Source organism: Budorcas taxicolor, chromosome 19 (assembly GCF_023091745.1).
Source record: "Budorcas taxicolor isolate Tak-1 chromosome 19, Takin1.1, whole genome shotgun sequence".
Classification (NCBI taxonomy): Eukaryota; Metazoa; Chordata; class Mammalia; order Artiodactyla; family Bovidae; genus Budorcas; species Budorcas taxicolor.
The window spans coordinates 17,963,008-17,982,030 of record NC_068928.1 but is presented as its reverse complement, the minus strand read 5'-3'; the positions used below and the strand labels follow the sequence as shown (position 1 = coordinate 17,982,030).

At 37.1% G+C, this 19,023-nt stretch overlaps 2 protein-coding genes across 2 annotated transcripts in view; one reads left to right on the top strand and one right to left on the bottom strand.

Annotated features, from left to right (window-relative positions):
• ATAD5 (ATPase family AAA domain containing 5) overlaps window positions 1-10,756 on the top strand; it is a 34,140-nt gene extending 23,384 nt beyond the window's left edge. The window contains exons 15-23 of the mRNA XM_052658599.1: window positions 653-829; window positions 1,563-1,696; window positions 2,320-2,413; window positions 3,396-3,460; window positions 6,489-6,669; window positions 8,260-8,441; window positions 8,963-9,825; window positions 10,406-10,564; window positions 10,678-10,756. Of these exons, the coding sequence (XP_052514559.1) occupies window positions 653-829; window positions 1,563-1,696; window positions 2,320-2,413; window positions 3,396-3,460; window positions 6,489-6,669; window positions 8,260-8,441; window positions 8,963-9,825; window positions 10,406-10,564; window positions 10,678-10,756 (1,934 nt within the window). The remainder of the gene's footprint in view (window positions 1-652; window positions 830-1,562; window positions 1,697-2,319; window positions 2,414-3,395; window positions 3,461-6,488; window positions 6,670-8,259; window positions 8,442-8,962; window positions 9,826-10,405; window positions 10,565-10,677) is intronic.
• A 3,275-nt stretch (window positions 10,757-14,031) lies between these two features.
• Window positions 14,032-18,428, bottom strand: TEFM (transcription elongation factor, mitochondrial). The gene is made up of 4 exons (XM_052658571.1): window positions 18,368-18,428; window positions 17,024-17,487; window positions 15,779-15,928; window positions 14,032-14,571 (listed from the first exon to the last, which is right to left on the bottom strand). Exons 1-4 carry the CDS (start codon window positions 18,396-18,398, stop codon window positions 14,134-14,136), a joined length of 1,083 nt encoding a protein of 360 aa, XP_052514531.1. The 5' UTR covers window positions 18,399-18,428; the 3' UTR covers window positions 14,032-14,133.
• Between the last annotated feature and the right edge of the window lie 595 nt (window positions 18,429-19,023).

Here is a 19,023-nt window from a genome sequence, read left to right as displayed (position 1 = left end):
ATTGGGGTACTTAGAGAGGAGCAAAGGACAAGCTCTGGGATAAATGCTAGGCTACTGTCAGGCTTCTGAAAGGTGGACATCAGCCATTTATTTTTAACTTTGTATCCATCTTTCATATCTAGAAAAACATATCGCTTGTAGTACCATTTACTGTGGGCTGAATCAAAGTTGGATTAGAAGGCATGTAATGTGCTCAGTGTACACCAATATCACTTTTCCTCCAGCCTTTAGTTGTGGCATGTGAACGCTTAAATGCACCATGTGGGATCTAGTTCCCTGACCTGGGATTGAACCCAGACCCCCTGCATTGGGAGAGTGGAGTCTTAGTCGCTGATGACCAGGGAAGTGCCCCTCTAGCTTCTTTTGACCTCTAGCAGATATAGACAGAGTGAATGGTGGGATTGTGAACATTATTCACTTCAAAAATGGAAAAGAGTATCTTTTCCAGATGATTGGCTTTATCTTCTCTACTGATAGGCTAACAATACAGTAATATTTAAGCGTAAAGAGTATTTGACTATAAGAATGAAAAAGAATTTTTATATCTTTGCTTTTTAACTGGTATGAGTAGAATTATACTGTGGATAACTCCATCTTGCCATCTGTTTAATTTTTAGAATATTTGTTTTTAAGTGCAGTTTGTTTTTGGCAGAAAAATTATGCTCCCCCAAGAAGGTTGTTACTTCACCAAGAAAACTTCCTCCGCCATCACCACAAAGTAGTGGACCAAAGCGAACACTTCCACCTAAAACTTTGGCAAATTATTTTAAAGTGTCTTCTAAGCCAAAAAATAATGAACAAATAGGAGCACTTCTGGAAAATAATAAAGGTAAGACACTAAATTGACAAAGAACCCTGATACATAAAAATTGGATCATATTTCATGAGTTCCTATTGTTATTTATTAAACGTCTGCAGGTCCTACTTGTAGCAGTCTTGATACTTTGTTTCAGTTTTGATAGGGGATTTCAGTTTGAGCTTATTCTGTGGAAGTAGTCAATGTTCAATCAAAAGGTGATTTGAAAGAGGATAGGGTACATATATACAATGAATATTATTCATCCCACTAAGAGAAACAAAATAGGGTCATTTGTAGAGACCTGAATGAACCTGGAGGCTATCATACAGAGTGAAGTAAGTTAGAAAACAAAATATCGTACATTAACGCATGTATGTGGAATCTAGAAAAATGGTACAGGTAAACCTACTTCCAAGGCAGGAATAGAGACACAGACATAAAGAAGAAACATGTGAACACAGCAGGGGAAGGGGAGGGTGGAATGAATTGTGAGATTAGGATTGACATACATACACTACCATGTGTAAAATAGATAGCTAGTGGGAAGCTGCTGTATAGCACAGAAAGCTCAGCTTGGTGCTCTGTGATGACCTAGATGAGTGGGATGGAAGGTTAGGGTGGGAGGGAGGTCCACGAGGGAGGGGATATATGTATACATACAGCTCATTCATGTCATTGTACAGCAGAAACTCACACTACATTGTAAAGTAATTATATTCTAATAAAAAAGTTGATTTTATATAAAATATTATTTTATATGCAGGAATCAAAAATTCTTTTGAACAGAAACAAATCATTCAGACTAAATCTACAAACACAACTAATTCAAATGTCAAAGAGTTTGGGGCTGAGGAACCCAACAGAAAAAGTGCAACATCCCTCATTCTTTTTGAGGAGGTAGGTTTACAGAGGTATACATTTGTGATATCTCCTGATAAAAGCTTATTCTAGAGGTTACTATATATGTTACTCTGATGATCTGTAAAACAGCCAAGAAAGTCAGGAATAATTGTATCTATGACCCTGGTTCGATCCCTGGGTCGGGAAGATCCCCTGGAGAAGAGAATGGCAATCCACTCCAGTATTGTGGCCTAGAGAATCCCATGGACAGAAGAGCCTGGCGGGCTACAGTCCATGGGGTTGCAAAGAGACGGGTATGACTGAGTGACTAACACTCACTCATTTCAAATTAAAGTGAATAAAACTGTCAACCATAGAAGAATTTTTCAGGAACATGATTCATGCAATTTGATTACTGTTTAGAGTTTGTAAAATTATATTGGCCCATACTTATCCAGTTAAATTAATAGGTAACTGTATTTCTTTGGTTTTAATGTTTGATAATTTCTTTACTCTTATAATAGTGTAAGACATTGTAAGCATGGTGTGAAGTCACACTGTTTACAAATTCATAAATTTTGTCTCTGATATACAGTGTATCTACTGTGTATACATAACTGATATTCAAGTAAGTATTGTTACTCACTATGTCAGTATCCTAATAACCATTTTATTCTTAGGTTGATGTCATTTTCGAAGAAGATGCTGGATTTTTGAATGCAATCAAAACATTCATGGCAACCACGAAAAGACCTGTAATCCTTACAACAAGTGGTAGGTAACCAGTGATTTTACAATTAATTACTTTCGGTTAAAATATTTGGGGAAAACTTCTAATTTTGGTTAGATACATTGCTTTAGAAGTCTGCTGGTGAATTAAATTGGTTGTTTTTTCCTGAAGAGGAGGCTTCTAGATCATTTTTATTAATCAACTAAGAATTATTCAAATTTGCAATTGATTTGCAGCCTTCCATAATTATAAAACTTAATATATTAACTTGTAAATACCAATGACTTTAAAAAATGGGTACTACTTTGAATTACTGTGTTGGGGTGTTAGATATTTAGGATGCCAACAACAGCCTACCTACACAGATAAAGAAATTTATGGACAAGCCAGTGAAGGGGTTTTGGGAAGAAAAATAACAGATCTTTCTCTTTATCTCTTCCTCCTACCTATAATTAGGTCACCAAACCTCATTTACGGGTCAGAATTTTTTATGGAACCTAACCTTTCTGCAGTTCCTTAATATTGAACTTGGCCATTCCTTAGCCCTTGGTAATGTTTCCGTATGGATTAATTGCATATTTTAGCCGAAGTCAGCCATCATCATTCTCACAGAATTGGTCCCCTTTTCTTTATAATTAGAATTCGGTTTTTAATTTTAAAATTTCATGCAATATTTTTCATTCTATATATTGTATTATAATATTTTCAATATTTGTTATTGCGGCTATTCAGAATGTCTCTGCTATGGGTTTTTGTAGGAAAATGTGTTTGTGTTAGACTCTACTTAGAAATTAATGGCCCATTTAATAGTTAATGATTGTACTCTAAAAATATCGTTAAAATCATATTAATCACAAGTAACTTGGTAGTTTAACAGGTCAAGGTAGAAATTCAGTTTCTTAATGATTTATAATTTGTATGATGTTTTCATTACTGATGAAATATAGAATACTTTCATAGAAAATGTATGACTAGAGAAAGTACCTTAGTGGTTTTAATGTTTAAAAATATGTTTTTTCACTATAGATCCAACATTTAGTTTAATGTTTGATGGCTGCTTTGAAGAAATTAATTTTAATACTCCTTCACTGGTAAGCTTTGAATTTTGATGATCATAAATTATATATCACAATTACCTAACAGGTAATTTATTATAATATGTATCTATACTTTAACTATTCAAGGGGTACATTAACATTTTTGAGTTTTAAGTGAAAAGAGAAAATGAAGTCACTCAGTTGTGTCCGACTGTTTGCAATCCCGTGGACTGTAGCCTATCAAGCTCCTCCATCCATAGGATTCTCCAGGCAAGAATACTGGAGTGGCTTGCCATTTCCTTCTCCAGGGGATCTTCCCAACCCAGGGATTGAACCCGGGTTTCTCTGAGCCACCAGGGAAGCCCATTTTGAGTTTTAGGAGACTTCTGATTTTTTTTTTAACTTAAAATTTTTTTTTTCAAAATTTGAATATTCAAATTTTTACTAGACTCCAGTGTTCTTTAGGTCTTTTTCATAGAAACCAGTGCTTTTTTAAGGTGAAATTTACATACAGTTAAAATTGCACTAAGTATACAAGTTGAAAAATATGAACAGAGATAAACATCCATGTAACCATTATCCAGATCAAAATCAGCTCATTATCCAGATCAAAATCACCTCAAAAAGTTCCCTTGGGCCCTTTTTAGTCAGCACTCCCCTCTCTACCAGAGATAACCACTATTCTAATGTGTGTTAACTCAGATTAGTTTTGTCTGTTATGAAACTTTATGCTTTAATTTTCAAATTCTTTGTGTTTGCATACATTATAAACTCCTCGATACAATGCTCTGTTTTTTGCTTTAGCTGATCATATATACTTTAAAGAAATTAAGAAGGTAAAAAATCAAGTTTTTGTTTACCTGTGTAATTTTGTATGTTCTTAATTTCAGTATGAAGATCTGAGTTTTTCCTTGGTTTTATTTCTCTTTAGCCTCAAGAACTTCATTAGCAATTCTTATAGAACAAGTCTGCTGGCAGTGGATTATATTAGATTTCTTTCATTTTTTCCTTCACTGCTTTAAACATGTCGTTTCACTGTGTTTTGATCACCACTGTTTGTTATGTCCCAGCAGTTTAAACAGATTTTTAAAATTTATGTTTCTGCCCTGGTATATAATGTGTCATTTTCTTCTAGATGCCTTCAAGATCCTCTCTTTAACTTAAGTTTTCAGCAGTTTTCTTGTGATGTTCCTAGGTATTATTTTTCTTCATATTTATCCTGCTTGTGATTCTTTATTATCTATTATCCTTAATTATATATCATTCTTCCAATTAAGGAACTTTGTAGGTTTATTTTTCCAAATTTATTTTATTTTCATTTTCTCTTTTTTCCATCTGGGGATTTAATTACAAGAAGGTTGGACATTTACATTGACCCCCATGTCACTGAGATGTGCTGTTTCTTCCCCAAGCCACTCCCTCAGTTTTTTTTTCTGTTTATACTTCTGATTTGGTGATTTATATTGATTTATCTTCAAGTCTACTGACCTTTTTCTCCTGCCATCTCTGTTTTTCCATGAGGTCCATCCACAGAAATCTTTATTCTAATATTACATTAATTTTTAGTTTTACAAGTTCTTTTTGCTTCCTTCTTATGGATTCTATTTTTCTGTTGAAATTTCCTATTGTTCATTATAAGCATGTTTTCCTTAAATATAGTTTTACTAGCTGCTTTAAAATTCTTTCTACCAATTCCGGCTTTGTCATCTTGTGATCAGTCTCTACCTGGTTGTCTTGCCTCTGAGGTATTGGTTACTTTTCCTATTTCTTTGTATGTCTAGTAATTTTAGATTTTTATCTTGTACTTTGTGAATGATATATTGTACATTGTGAATGTATATATATATTCCTGATACTTTCTGTTCTTCCGAACAAGTATTCTGTTCAATTCTTTTAGTTTTACCTGGGCTGCTTTAAGACAGCCTCACACACATGAAGTTCAAGCATCAACCAGTGATTTGCATTCTTTAGAGTTGGGATTTCTGTTTCTCTACTTTCGTGGACCTCCCCCTCACTTTCTAGTTGCTGTGAGTTTTAGCTACCACTATTACAGCCTGCACTCAGTCAAAAATCAATTTTCAAAGGTTGTGGTGGGGATTCACCAAGGCCATTTCATTTGTCCAAGTGTTGATTTCCCTTCCATTTTCTTCTGCCTTTGGTTATTCTCTTGTTCATTCAGATAATTGGCTTTTTATATTTTCTTAAGTTGATTATAGAACTTATAGTTTTTATTGATGGCAAGGTTTGTCTTATAGTAAGTACTCTTTTGTTATTGAAAGGAGAATTCCTGGTCTGGGGGAAGAAGTCCCAGATGTGTGCAAGAATAATACATATATAGAATAAAGTCAAAGATACCATAGGGGAAAATGTTTTTAATTGTCTTGTTTATTATAATGTAAAAATGCTAGTAGTCTTGTAATATCTGTGAACTGTGAATATAATTTTATATGTTTTAGCTTTTCAAGGTAAAAAGCTTTCCATAAACAATAAGAAGAGAATTATATTGTTTTATTAAAAATATAGGAAAGTAATTGTACGCTAAATAAAATTTAAAAGTAAACTTTGTACATTTACTGCTAACAAATATGTTTAAAAAAATTTTTTCTATTTCTCATTTACATACATTATTTTATGCATGCATTGATATGATTTACTAAGTTTGGTTTTCAAAAGTTATTCAGTAAGTATGTTTCTTCCTGTATAGTATAGTATTCATATTTATCATTTTAATGGCTGTAAATGTTCCATCAGGTTGTACCATTGATCCTAAGGGATTGTCTTAAGGTTTAATAAGATTGCCTTTAGTATTCAGGTTGGAGAATGTCCCATAAAAAAAAAAACAAGATACAGTCTTGCTGTCTCAGACTGTATACAGTTAATAAAAGCATTATATATAGATGCTTTTAATTTGGTAACATATTTCCTCATATTTTTCAGTTATTCTCAATAAGAATTAAGATGTTTTAAAATTTTAGCGAAATTTGGCTGTTAGAGTATTGATGTATTTCTGTTAACTCTGCAGTTGACCATGTTTCTTTCCTCTCTTTCTCCCTTTCTACTCCTTGCCTCCCCCTGACCCCAGCTAAATGTTGCCAGCTACCTACAGATGATCTGCTTGACTGAAAATTTCAGAACTGATGTAAAGGATTTTGTAACATTGCTAACTGCAAACACTTGTGATATCAGGAAAAGTATCCTTTACTTACAGTTCTGGATTAGAAGTGGAGGTGGATTTTTAGAAGAAAGGCCATTATCTCTTTGTCGTAAGTTGCTTTGTTAAAAAGGAAATTTCTGTTACGGGATTCTATATTAAAATATATGTTGTTCCAAAATATTTGAAAATTATAAAAATTTTAAGCATTGGGGTATCGTGTCAATATTAAAATAAACATATATGCATCAACTTTGTTTCTGAAAGTTTTCTAAGCATTAAATGTGGGTATTTACAGTTAAACTGAATCTGGAACAAACGGTTACTTGTACATTTATAAACATAGTTTCTTATAAATAAATAGAATTATATTATTTAGCAGCTTCCTTTTTTCACCTATTAAAAATGTATTAGTGATTTTTCCATATGTAAATTATTTTTAGATGGCTGTATTGTAATTTCTCTGTTAGCTTCTTTAATAGCCTATAATCCTGTCTTTCCTAAGAATTCTGTTATTTCAGAAATGCTTCATTTCTTACCAATCTTCAGTCATTGTTACCTAATTCAAGTTACAGACATTTTCTGAGGATTTTGTCCATGCCAGGTCCTGTGTTTATATGAATAAGACATGGTTCTTTGCCTGAAGAAGTTCATAGTTTGTGGTTTCCATGCTCCATAGTCACAGTTCTATAGTTACAGATCTTGCTCTGGGAAATATACTAATATTTAAATTTTAAAAAGGTGAAGTTCTGTTATATTAACCCCTTGTCAGTTTTTCAGTTAGTTCAGAATTTAATATCTTATTCTTTCCAAGTATTTATTAATAACTCAATTTAAGCTGGCAGTTTCACTATTTCTTAGAAGTAAATATGATAAATAAGACATGAAATTGTCATAAACCAAATAGTTAATAACTATCACCATATTACTGGATATAAAATGCAGTACCAAGAACTTTGATATTATTTATTTTCTTGAAGATCTTAAATGCATTTCATCCTCTCTTAAAAACACACATACATACACACAAATATACATTCAGTGGAAATCAAACAGTAGAGAAATATATAACATGAAAAGTAAAAGAGCTTCCCCGCTTCTTAAAGGTAACTACCGTTAGACCTTTATCTGTGCACATACAAATATTGCTGCCTACTTATTTAGCAGAATTACCAGCACTATGTATAGTTAAATAATTTGCTTTTCTTTTAGTTGACAATTTATTGTCAGTATATAGTCCTAGCCCTTTTTTTCTCAACTGCATGCTATTCTGTAATATAAAATGGATGTAACATAATTAACCATTACCTACTAGGCAATATTTAAGTTATCTTCAGTTTCTCGTTAATGTATGCAGTGATTATCTTAATTTTTCCCAATTTAAAAGGTGAAAAATCAACATCTTAATCTCCATGATCATTGGTGAAATTGTACATCTTTTTATGAGTTTATTAGATATTTGTGTGTCCTTGCACTTTCTTCAGTTGGATTGTTTGTAAGCTTACCCCACATCCCACCCCCACTTAATTTATGTAGAAATAATGTTTGTATTGTTCTCTTTGTGAATCAGATACACAGATGGAGAATAATAAAATGAGGATTAGGTAGAAAAAAATGCCAAAGGATCTTGGATGTTAAATAATTGCTCGTTACAGTCTGATAAAAATATGGATACTCAGTTTTTCTTTTACTAATGTTCTAGGAGGAAATAGCAGAAATGTACCACTTGTTTGTTCTGAAGATGACCCTGATTCCAAAAATAACCCTAAAAATACAAAAAGGAATCCAACAGACCTTCCCAAATGTGACACTGGTTGTGCTGAGACGTTGTTCGGCCTTAAGAACATTTTTTCCCCATCTGAAGACTTATTTTCATTTTTGAAGGTATTTTCAGTGTCTGGTTTGGAATATTTACATGCTTTTTCATCTTCCCAACGCTCACTTCTATCATTTGAATCTAAGGTTAATTGTAATTTACCAATAATTTGTGTAGGCTTCAGATTGCTGATTTTAACACATTGTACCACATTTTAACACATTGTACCACTATGACAAATGGTGCATAGGCATTGCTTTAAATATATATTATAGAATATAGAACTTAGAGATATTTCAGATTAAAAAAAGTTTCAGAACAGTAGTTTTTAAACAAATGAACTGCTAATTATTGAATTAGGGGATATACTGACAATTAGAGAATTCAATTCTTCAATTTAATATTCCAAATTAATTTTTTAGACTCATAATACTGTTTTGATGTATTAAGGAAGTATAAGTTAATAAAATTATGAAGGGTGGAGACTCATTACTTTGAAGATAGATAGGAATGACACTATTCATATGGGTAGAAAAATGTTCAGACTAGGTACTATTATAACATTTCTTTACTCACAATTGTTTTTCAGCGCAAAATCAGAACAAAGGAAGAATGGCATAGGCTCACCCACCTTCTTACAGAATTCCAAATGCAGAATGTGGATTTCTTATATAGTAATCTTGAGTTCATTCTACCACTACCTGTTGATATCATTCCAGAAACAGAAAACTCTTCTGTTTCATCAATAAATGTGGACCCCAGTGCAGCAACAGAAAACATGAGATGCCTCGCTGGGACACCTGTTGAAGGAGGGAAGCCTTTGAAAAAGTCACCAAAAAAGAAACATAAGAAAAAGATTGTAACTTTAGATGATAGTGACTTATTTGACAGTGAATTGGACATTTCTGGTGAATGGTTTAGCCTCTACTCTGCATCTTCCAATTTAGAAGAAAGGAAAGCCAGAGATAAAGAAAGCAATCCAGAGACAAAGAAACTAAACAAACGTCTAGAGTCAGACGCTGAGTCTATTCCTCGCCCTCCTCAAACACCAGCAGAAAAAAAATGTTCTGTCCTTGTTTCTCACTGTTTAAATTCTCTCACTGAGCTCATGGACAACATGTCCTTCTTAGATGCCCTTCTAATGGATGTACGGGAACAAAGGGAGTTTGGGAAAGATGATTTTGGTTGGACAAATGGAAAGGTTAAAAGTGGACTTTGTGATGAGTTTAGTCTCGAGAGTAGTGATGGATGGACTTCTCAAAGATCTGGAGAAATAAAGGCGGCTGTAGAAGCTCTCAGCTTTACTAAATGTTCTTCTGCTATTTCAAAAGCATTGGAAACTTCTCTGAATTCTTGCAAGAAATTAGGAAGAGATCCCACAAAAGAGCTTACTTTTTATATTTCTCAAAGACGCAACAATGTATGCTTCAGTCAGTCTGCAGCTAATTTAGAGTAAGTCTTCTGTTTACTTTTTATTTTTCAATAATGGTAAAAAAGGGGAAGTTCCTGGTTTCTTTCTCTTACTAATTTTGAAATGCTGGGCTTTATTGACCAGGTAAGCCCATAATATTGTAGCTTGTAAGGAGACAGTTAAGGAGACCGGCCTGATTTCTGAGAAGAGAAATAATGAGATATTGGGGGCAGGGGGAGTAGATTTGGAAGACTCTTGGATCACAGGGAAGGGGTCTGGATTTGCTGTGTAGCCAGCAGGTGGCCAAGAAAGTCTTTTCAGTACGGAAGTGACTGATGTGTTGAAAATGGTACAGGAGGGTCATCTGGAATACAGTTCATCTAGTCTAGACTAGGAAATGGCATCCCACTCTAGTATTCTTGCCTGGAGAATCCCATGGACAGAGGAACCTTGTGGACTACAGTCCATGGGGTCGCAAGAGTCAGACACTACTGAATAACTTTCACTTCACTAGACTAGAATCAAGGTGGAGTAGAGACCAGAAGCTGGTTGTGTTTGAGACTGTTGCATTTTTATTGGACATTAAAAATCAAAAGGTAATGCATTACTTTTAATTTACAGCAGTGCTTGGCAGAGGGTAGCAGTCATCAAAAGTGTATTTTCCAGTCGATCTCTTCTGAACCTGGGTAATAGACAAGCCAGTATAATTGAATACTTGCCAACTCTTCGAAACATCTGTAGGACTGAGAAGCTAAAGGAACAAGGAAAAAGTAAAAGAAGGTAAAGTTTCTTACAAAAAGAACATTTGACATAGCTGTTTACAGATTAATAAATATTCTTATCTGATGGAAATATTAATATTTAAATTGTATTTTTCCATGTAATTTTGACAGATTCCTGCACTATCTTGAAGGAATTCATCTTAACATTTCAAAAGAGACTATGAACACTTTGGCAGCTGACTTCCCTTAATATTCTACATTACCAATGCCTTCTACGGAGTCTCATGTGGCTCTCAAGATAAATTTTTATATTGATGTTCATGGAAGTGTTTATTTCTCTTAATGTACATTTAAAACAGACTATTTGTATATTTTTATTAGTGTGTAAATATTTAAAATGAAAAAATTGGAGTTAACAAATTATATTTATAATTATGGTAGTATTTTTTTTTTCTGTATGTTTTTGTATTACCTGATTTAGCTCTGTTGGAATATGTGTGTGGGCTGTTTCTAGAAGGTAGAGTTCCCTAAATATTCCTAAAGGTGCTTCAATGCCAAACTAATCTACACCTTCTCCCTTTCTCGTGATCCTCAATCCACCTCTCTCCATCCAAGGGTCAGCGCCCTGTCAAATTGTGAATGTGAATCACCCAGGTGATGATCTTTTTAAAAATAAGTTTAGGGACTTCCCTGGTGGCCCAGTGGCTAAGCCGCTGAGCTCCCAATGCAGGGGGCGGGGTTCGACCCCTGGTCAGGGAACGAGAGCCCACATGTTGCACCTAAGACTCCATGCAGCCAAATAAATATTCTTTAAAAAAATAAATAAATTACACAATCCAGAATATGAAATAGCATGGACAATAGTAAGAAAACTTCCAAGGAAAGAAATTATCATTTTTCAAAAAGTAAGTTTTTCCTGATAAATTTATTTTTAATGTGCTGTCCAGGATGTTTCCATGTGAATCACTGAATACTGAGAAGGTGAAATCAAGATTATGAATTGTAGTTTTCATAAATCTTTTTTTAGCAATAGTACAAATGTGATATCTTGTATATTTTGATAACTCAAATAATTTGTCTTGTACATTTTTCTTGTATTTTTATATCATTGATGTTTTATTGCATAAAGATATTAATATAAATATTCTGGATAAACTCCTATTCATTCAAACTGTAACAAAGGATTCTACTCTAGGATTTCTACATGATAGCCATTTCCACTTAAGGTTATATTTTTGGAGAAAGTATCTATTTTTAATTACAAAATTTTAAAATATACAACATTTCACATAAAATCATTTTTACAATCAGATAATCAGGTGTATCTGAAAATAGTTTCCTATTTCAAGTGTTTGTACTGTATATTAGCTTAATATTCAGTTACATTATCTGGAGAATTATGTTTTCACTCCAAAAGGTAAGGATCCTAATTTTCTACAGTTGAAAAACATAGACATATACCTGTGTACAAAATGTTTTTACCTCTTAAAATATTTGTTCAATATATCTTTTCTTGTATTGCTAGTACATTGATTAAAGGCTAAACGTAAGACTATGCAATATTTAAATGGGAGTTCCAGATGAAATCATCTGGGTAGTATGGATACCAAAAATCAAGGAATGAAAGAAGCATTTTCCTCCCTAGTATGGACACAGGTAATAGCTTTTTCTTTTTCAGGTTTAGCATATTTTGAGGAAATACTTTCCCAGTTCTTAAAGGTGATAAATACCTGTAAGACTTAAGATTTACTTTTGTGATAAAAGTTACCACATGTTGATGACTTTTCAGTACTTAGTGTCTTATCCTTTAAATGTCTAACTTGAACACATGTTCACCACAGCTATTTTCAGAAGTATGTGAGAAGTAGAATGCCCCCTACCTGGCCTGACCAACTGAATGGCTGGTGAAGCTGTTTACCAGAGTACCACACAGTGGCAAACAAGGTAGTCTGGAGGAAGAATGGTTTCAGACCTGTACTTGGAGGTATCTGCAACAGTTCTCACATTCTTATCAGCTCACCACCAGGCAATGGCACCCCACTCCAGTACTCTTGCCTGGAAAATCCCATGGACGGAGGAGCCTGGTGGGCTGCAGTCCATGGGGTCGCAAAGAGTCGGACACGACTGAGCAACTTCACTTTCAGTTTTCACTTTCATGCACTGGAGAAGGAAATGGCAACCCACTCCAGTGTTCTTGCCTGGAGAATCCCAGGGACGGGGGAGCCTGGTGGGCTGCCATCTATGGGGTCGCACAGAGTCAGACACGACTGAAGCGACTTGGCAGGAGCAGCAACAGTTCTCAGGTGGAGACGCTTCTGAATACAGTCACACAGGTAGAGATTGACAGTGCGTGGCCACAAGTCTGGAGTGCACTTCAGAGTGCCTAGGGAGTTGGAGGCGCTGGAAGGGAGGACGTTCATGTATGTTACAGATATCTGATTATCTGGATTTTTTTTTTCAACAAGTATACTTCACTTTTAAAGGAAAGAAAAGACAATCCTTTGACATCAGGGTGACTTGGGTTCAGTATAAGTGAGATATAAGGAGGGCCTGAGCTTAAGCAAAATGGAGAGATGGGGGAAAAAATTTAAGTGCTACTTTTCTGAAAAGATGGTCTATTGAGTAAAGTATTTAAAAGTTAAAAAATGAGCCTGCACAGAATTCTGTAAAGCAATTACCCTTCAATTTAAAAAGTTTTTAAAATGAGCCCGTTGGGCTTCCCCGATGGTCCAGTGGTTAAGACTCCATGCTTCCACCGTAAGGGGCACAGGTTTGACACCAGGTCAGGGGTCAAATCAGAGAAGGCGATGGCGCCCCACTCCAGTACTCTTGCCTGGAAAATCCCATGGATGGAGGAGCCTGGTGGGCTGCAGTCCATGGGGTCGTGAAGAGTCGGACACGACTGAGCGACTTCCCTTTCACTTTTCACTTTCATGCACTGGAGAAGGAAATGGCAACCCACTCCAGTGTTCTTGCCTGGAGAATCCCAGGGATGGGGGAGCCTGGTGGGCTGCCGTCTATGGGGCCACACAGAGTTGGACACAACTGAAGTGACTTAGCAGCAGCAGCAGGGGTCAAATATCTCACAGGCCACATAGTGCAGCAACGAAAAAGAGCCTGTTAAACAAAACTTGCTTGTTTGGTGCTTAATAGATTGAGCTGATGAAGAGTGCCTTCTGAAGCCATCAAACCACGTTGTACTCACAGAGCAAGAGGATTCTACAAGTTGTATTATTGATTATATTTAGCTTTATTCCCATGATGAGCACCATCCAGAAAATTCATTAGTCCTCACTTTAACAATATAATAATGCAGATCTTTTAGTGTAGATGGCACTTACCTTTCAAGGAAGATAACTTTGTTCCCTGTTTTGGATGTTTAAGGAACATATTTTTTAACATTTAAACCTGAAAGGCACAGGATCTCATATGTATTGATTTAGCCTTGGTTTATTATTGTATAAACCATTCAAGAGCCAAAACTCTTGACTTTAAACATCTAAATCCATTCAAACTTGTGCTTTCTTCTCCGTTAACATGGATGTTCAAAACAGTTGCTTTTACAAAACTTAGGAGCTAATAAATTCATAGAATATTACCAGCATGTAACATATTAACCTCAAAATTTTAAGATTCAGTATTAAAAACAGCCAGTTCATAGAAGGCAATAGCTTGTAATAATGAATCATACAACTCCTCCACTCTGTTGTGTTCAGTAGATGAAAACATCTGTCTGTAGCGGACTATCTTCTCTGGGGGGAAGGACACCCGAGGCTCATCTTTCAGTACAGACTCTGAGAGGAGCTGCTTCACCACCTCTTTCCCACTAGTCCGTGTGTCCCCAATCATCAGCTCAAAATGCTTCCCCACTGCGTTCCGATTCATGCTCAGCACCTGGTGGTGACCGTCCTGGGCAAACGTCGCGTTCAGCAAGGCGTACAGCATGGCTTCTGTCATATGAAAATGCAACAGCACAGGAAAGAGAGACGGGTTCTGGAAGGAAGGTCCTGTTTTTTCCAGAACATAGAAGTCAGCTCTAGGCATCTTTGAAATGACTGAAGAAATCTTTGGGAGGAGAAAAAGGTAAAATGAGTGAACAGGGCAACTAGGCCCGTGCATTCTAGAGCCCACGCTCTGCAACAAGGGAAGCCGCCGTAATGAGAAGCCTGAGCATGCCAACTAGAGAGCAGCCGCTGCTCGCGGGAACTAGAGGAAGCCCACATGCAGCAATGGAGACCCAGTGCAGCCAAAAGTTAAGAAAGAATTCACTGAGTTTTACTGTTTAGGCCTCCATCTCTGTCCCACTTCTGTTTGTTAAATATATAACTTCCATTATATTGCCGCTGACAATTCTGAAGTAACTGAAAAAGACTTTTATGGAGGAGTAAGGATAGCTAAGTTCTTCTGATCATGGTTCTAGCAGGAACAAGCTGAGCTAAAACAAGCCAGTTAATCATCCTAATTACTACTTCCTTCATCTGTGCCATGGGCTTCATAATCCCTAAGATCTAGATTGCCTTTAAATCTGGACAAAATTGTCTTATTTACCTTTTAAAAAATTATAGGGTAGCATATAGGCTTGGAATGATTAGCCTAGACTCAATCACCTCTGCCACTGACTAATCACATCAGATGACTGATTGAAACAGTTTTTACAGATACAATCAGGATGATCATTACTGCCCATCTCACCAGATTCTGAAGACTCAGATGAGACAATAAAAGTGTATGAAGAACAAGCTTTATAAATATGGGGCAGAAGTTTCTTAACATTGAGAACAGTATACTTTACCACTGATTTTCTCAGGATCGACCTTTGATTCATAAGGCATTTCTTGAAATAAATTATTCAGTTTTTAAAAAGATCATAAGTGGGGACTCCCCTAGGGGTCCAGTGGTTAAGAATCCGCCTGCCCGTGCAAGGGACGGATCCCTGGTCCTGGTAGGTCCCACATGCCGTGGAGCAACTAAGCCTGTGGGCCACAACTATGGAAACTCGAGTACCTGGACCCTGAGCTCTGCAACAGAAGCCACTGCAATGAGAGGCCCACCCACCGCATCTAGAGAAAGACTGCACGCGGCAGTGAAGACCCAGCACAGCCAAAAATAAATAAATTTTTTTTAATTAAAAAAACATAAGTGATGGAAAACACAATAGGAACAGGTGAATAGTAAGTACCCAAAGAAAATCCATCCTTACTATTTCATCCCTTTTAGGACTAAAAGATGAGGAGCTCCAGCAGGTCAGGATTTGGAGGTGCAACTGCCTTACCTCTTCTAAATAGACAGATGATAGGTATGATCCTTTCATCAATTGGCAATATTCGGTTTGCTGCCAGTCCAGCACTGCCAATTTACGATCGAGGTGAGCCCAGGCAATTCTTCGAGTACCAGAAACAATGGATACTATACTATTAACTGCCTGAAACAAAAAAGCCTGGTTTAATTATAAGTGTGAACATTTTAACAGACACAAGATTTAAGATACAAACTCAGAAATCCAAATTAGTTTATGTGATAGAAATAATATGTACAGTTTATGAACTAAGAATTATTAAAGTAGTTATTATTAAAAAGTAACCAGCAGTAGTCAGTTTATAGGCAGAACTTTTACTTGTTCTCAGTACCTAGCTCAAAGCAGGTGTTCAGATATTCAGATGTTGCTGGGGAATGTGCTAGATACTAGGAAACAAGGGACATGACCCTACATTATAAGAAACACCACCAAACAAGTTACACTGTAGAGAGGAGAAATGGTCAGGAAGACTTACTGGAGGACTAGGAGACTGAGTAAAATGGTAAACAGGAAGTTATTTCACCCAGATGTCTGCAGATATAGGCTGACACCTCTCAAGACAGTGGCATAAAGAATGCAAGTGGCGAAAGGGCAGAGGGGTGGGCAGATTTCTGCAGAAAGTAACTTCCTTTATCCTGAGAGCTACTGGGAGCCACCAAAGCATACAACATTCAGGCGTAATATTTACATTTCAGAAGGAACACGGACAGCTGTGTATAAGCGGATGGGCGATGGCTAGACTAGGGAGAAAGATCTGTATCAGGTACCTGTTGCACCGCAAAGCTTTAAGAATCTTAGTCACAGTGAGAAGCACAAACAGATTAAAAGCAATAGGAGTATAACTGATATATGGAATAAAGGAAGAAACAAAAACAGGTAACTCAACATTCCTTCTACATAAGTCCTGCACAGACCTACCTCTCTACATCAATTATCCTTCCTAAAATGCCTTCCTCTTCCTACTAGCCTAGCTCTCTCTCCAGGATGCAGGCTGAGTTCTAGGAAACATTCCCCAACACACAGTTCTCTCCACTAAACTGCCAATTTACTACCTGTACATCTCATGTCTTTGAGAATAACTATAAATAGATTATGTGTGTATCCCTGGGTCCACAGGACTAAACTATAATTGCCAGAAGAATCCTGTCTTGGTGCCCAGAATAGTACTTTGTAGGTTGGCAAATATTTAGACAGTAAAAGAGACATTAAGAAAAAGTGTACCTTAACTCTCTCTCTTCCTATTTCTGGTTTGATGATCTTTCTCAAGATCCGACTTTCCTGTAGCTTCTTTTTTTCCCCTCCAGTCTCTGGATTAAGAATGGAGTTACAAACTTGAATGGTGATTTTATAGTGGAACAAGGGCACATTCATTAAACTCTCCAAATTCTGAAATGGTCCAAACTTTTTTCTGTGTTCTACAATATTGAGGGACTTTTTTCCACGAAGCAATTTGAAAGCTTCAAGTTCTTTATTAGATGCTGTATTCAACACATGCAAGATGGAAGCCTGCTGTTCTGAAGAAAAGAGCTTGTCAAATGTCTTTCCAGACTCCTTTGCAGTCTCATCAGAAAAATCAACATGGGGAATGATTTTCTCTGGTGCAGTGGATTCTTTCCGACAGCAGGGATTATGTAGGGCCTGGAATAAGGAGGACCTTAATGGAAGTGGAAAACATCTCCATCTCCCTAAAAGAAAATTTTAGCAAAATTTAAGTTAGACGTTAGTTCCTTTTAGTGTTGTGGCCTAACGAGGGCGATTGCAAAGTGATACGGACTTTCCCATCATTTAAGAACTATCCATAAGAGATACAGTCTGATTTTTGTGGGTAACAAACTTAAATTTTACTACATATAAATCTTACGTCCAACAAGAAGCATGTATTTAAAACGATTATTTCCAACTTTTTAACGTTTTTAAAAATTTTAACCTTAGAGAAATATTTTTGCAATTAACTGATATTTTAAACAATATTTATCTTCACTAGTTTCTTTCTCATCCAGTGGAACCAAATAAAACTAAATTTTAGAGAATTCCCTGACGCTGGAGTGGTTGGCGCTGTCACTGCCAGAGCGGGGGATTCAATCGCCAGGCGGGGAACTAAGATCCCGAAAGCTGCACAGAGCGGATAAAATAAAACTAAATTTTACCCGTTTACAAGAAATGTTTTAGCTGAGTGGTAAATTTAAGAGCGGTTTTTATTTTCTTTTGTACGCTTTTCACGATTTCTACCATAAGTCTACAAAGAAGAAAACCCATACAAAGAGCAACTCTGTAAAACCAGGGGAAAGTTTTACATTGCGGCCACAGGACAATAACTCATCCAGAAGTAAGCAAGCAGCTGTCAGACACTGAACCTTCTGCCCTCTGCCCTCAGCTCAGTCCGAGGAGTCGCTCGTGGACCCTTAACCCAGGGAAAGGAATCCCAATAGCTCAGAGGCGACCAGAACCGCTCAGTCTCCCCGGCAGGGTCTCCAAGAGGGAGACCTGGACACGGGACCGGAGAGGGTAAATACGCCAGGCACTAAAAGCATACGGCAGAATCATCCAGTATTTCAGGCACCCTACCTCCCGCCAAGAGGAGACTAGGGACGTTCATCCTCCACGCTAAAGCACTAGGTTCCCTCGGGCCAGTCTTCCCCCACGGACTTCCGTTTTCTGCGTGCTTCTCCCAAAAGCGCCCGGCCTCTCAAAGGTTCCGGCGGAAGCGCCGTTCCGGCCCGCCACTAGGGGCTTCCAGCTGGGCTGTGGGCAGTCGCTTCGTAGAGCCTCGACGCAGACTCCGTCGGCGTAGTAGTGCCGGGATCCGGAGCTCCCAGCTGCGCCGTAGCTTCGTTCCTCTCCATCCGGAAAACGGCCTCGCCCACTGTGGCCCCTGAAAGCTGCAGAGCCGAATCTCTGGGAAGAGAACGTCTGGGCGGGTTTTAGCTTGTAGTTGGCAAGATCCTTCCTTTGGGGAGCCTCCCTGGGTTTGGATCCAGGCATCTAGATTGGTGAACTCCTGTCTGGGGCGCAAGGAGGAGAGTCTGGCGGGGGAACATAGGCAGGAACATACATAACCAATACCCCAGGTAGAATGGACTAACTGGGACAGCTGCGAGGTGGTGTTTCAGGAGCCCAGCAAGCTGAAGACAAGCTCCAGGAAGGGAGCCTGAGGAGGAAGTGGCTTTAGCGCTGGGCCTCAAAAGTATCCCCTGTGGAAGGGATGGATGCAGATCAGGCTG

Excerpts from the sequence above, each read along its gene's own strand:
- TEFM (XM_052658571.1), bottom strand. The coding sequence starts at position 18,398 with ATGAACGTCCCTAGTCTCCTCTTGGCGGGAG. Across the intron at positions 17,488-18,367 it reads TAGTCTCCTCTTGGCGGGAG|GGAGATGGAGATGTTTTCCA; the intron begins GTAGGGTGCCTG and ends ATTTTCTTTTAG. Across the intron at positions 14,572-15,778 it reads CATCTGTCTATTTAGAAGAG|ATTTCTTCAGTCATTTCAAA; the intron begins GTAAGGCAGTTG and ends CTCCTCCCAAAG.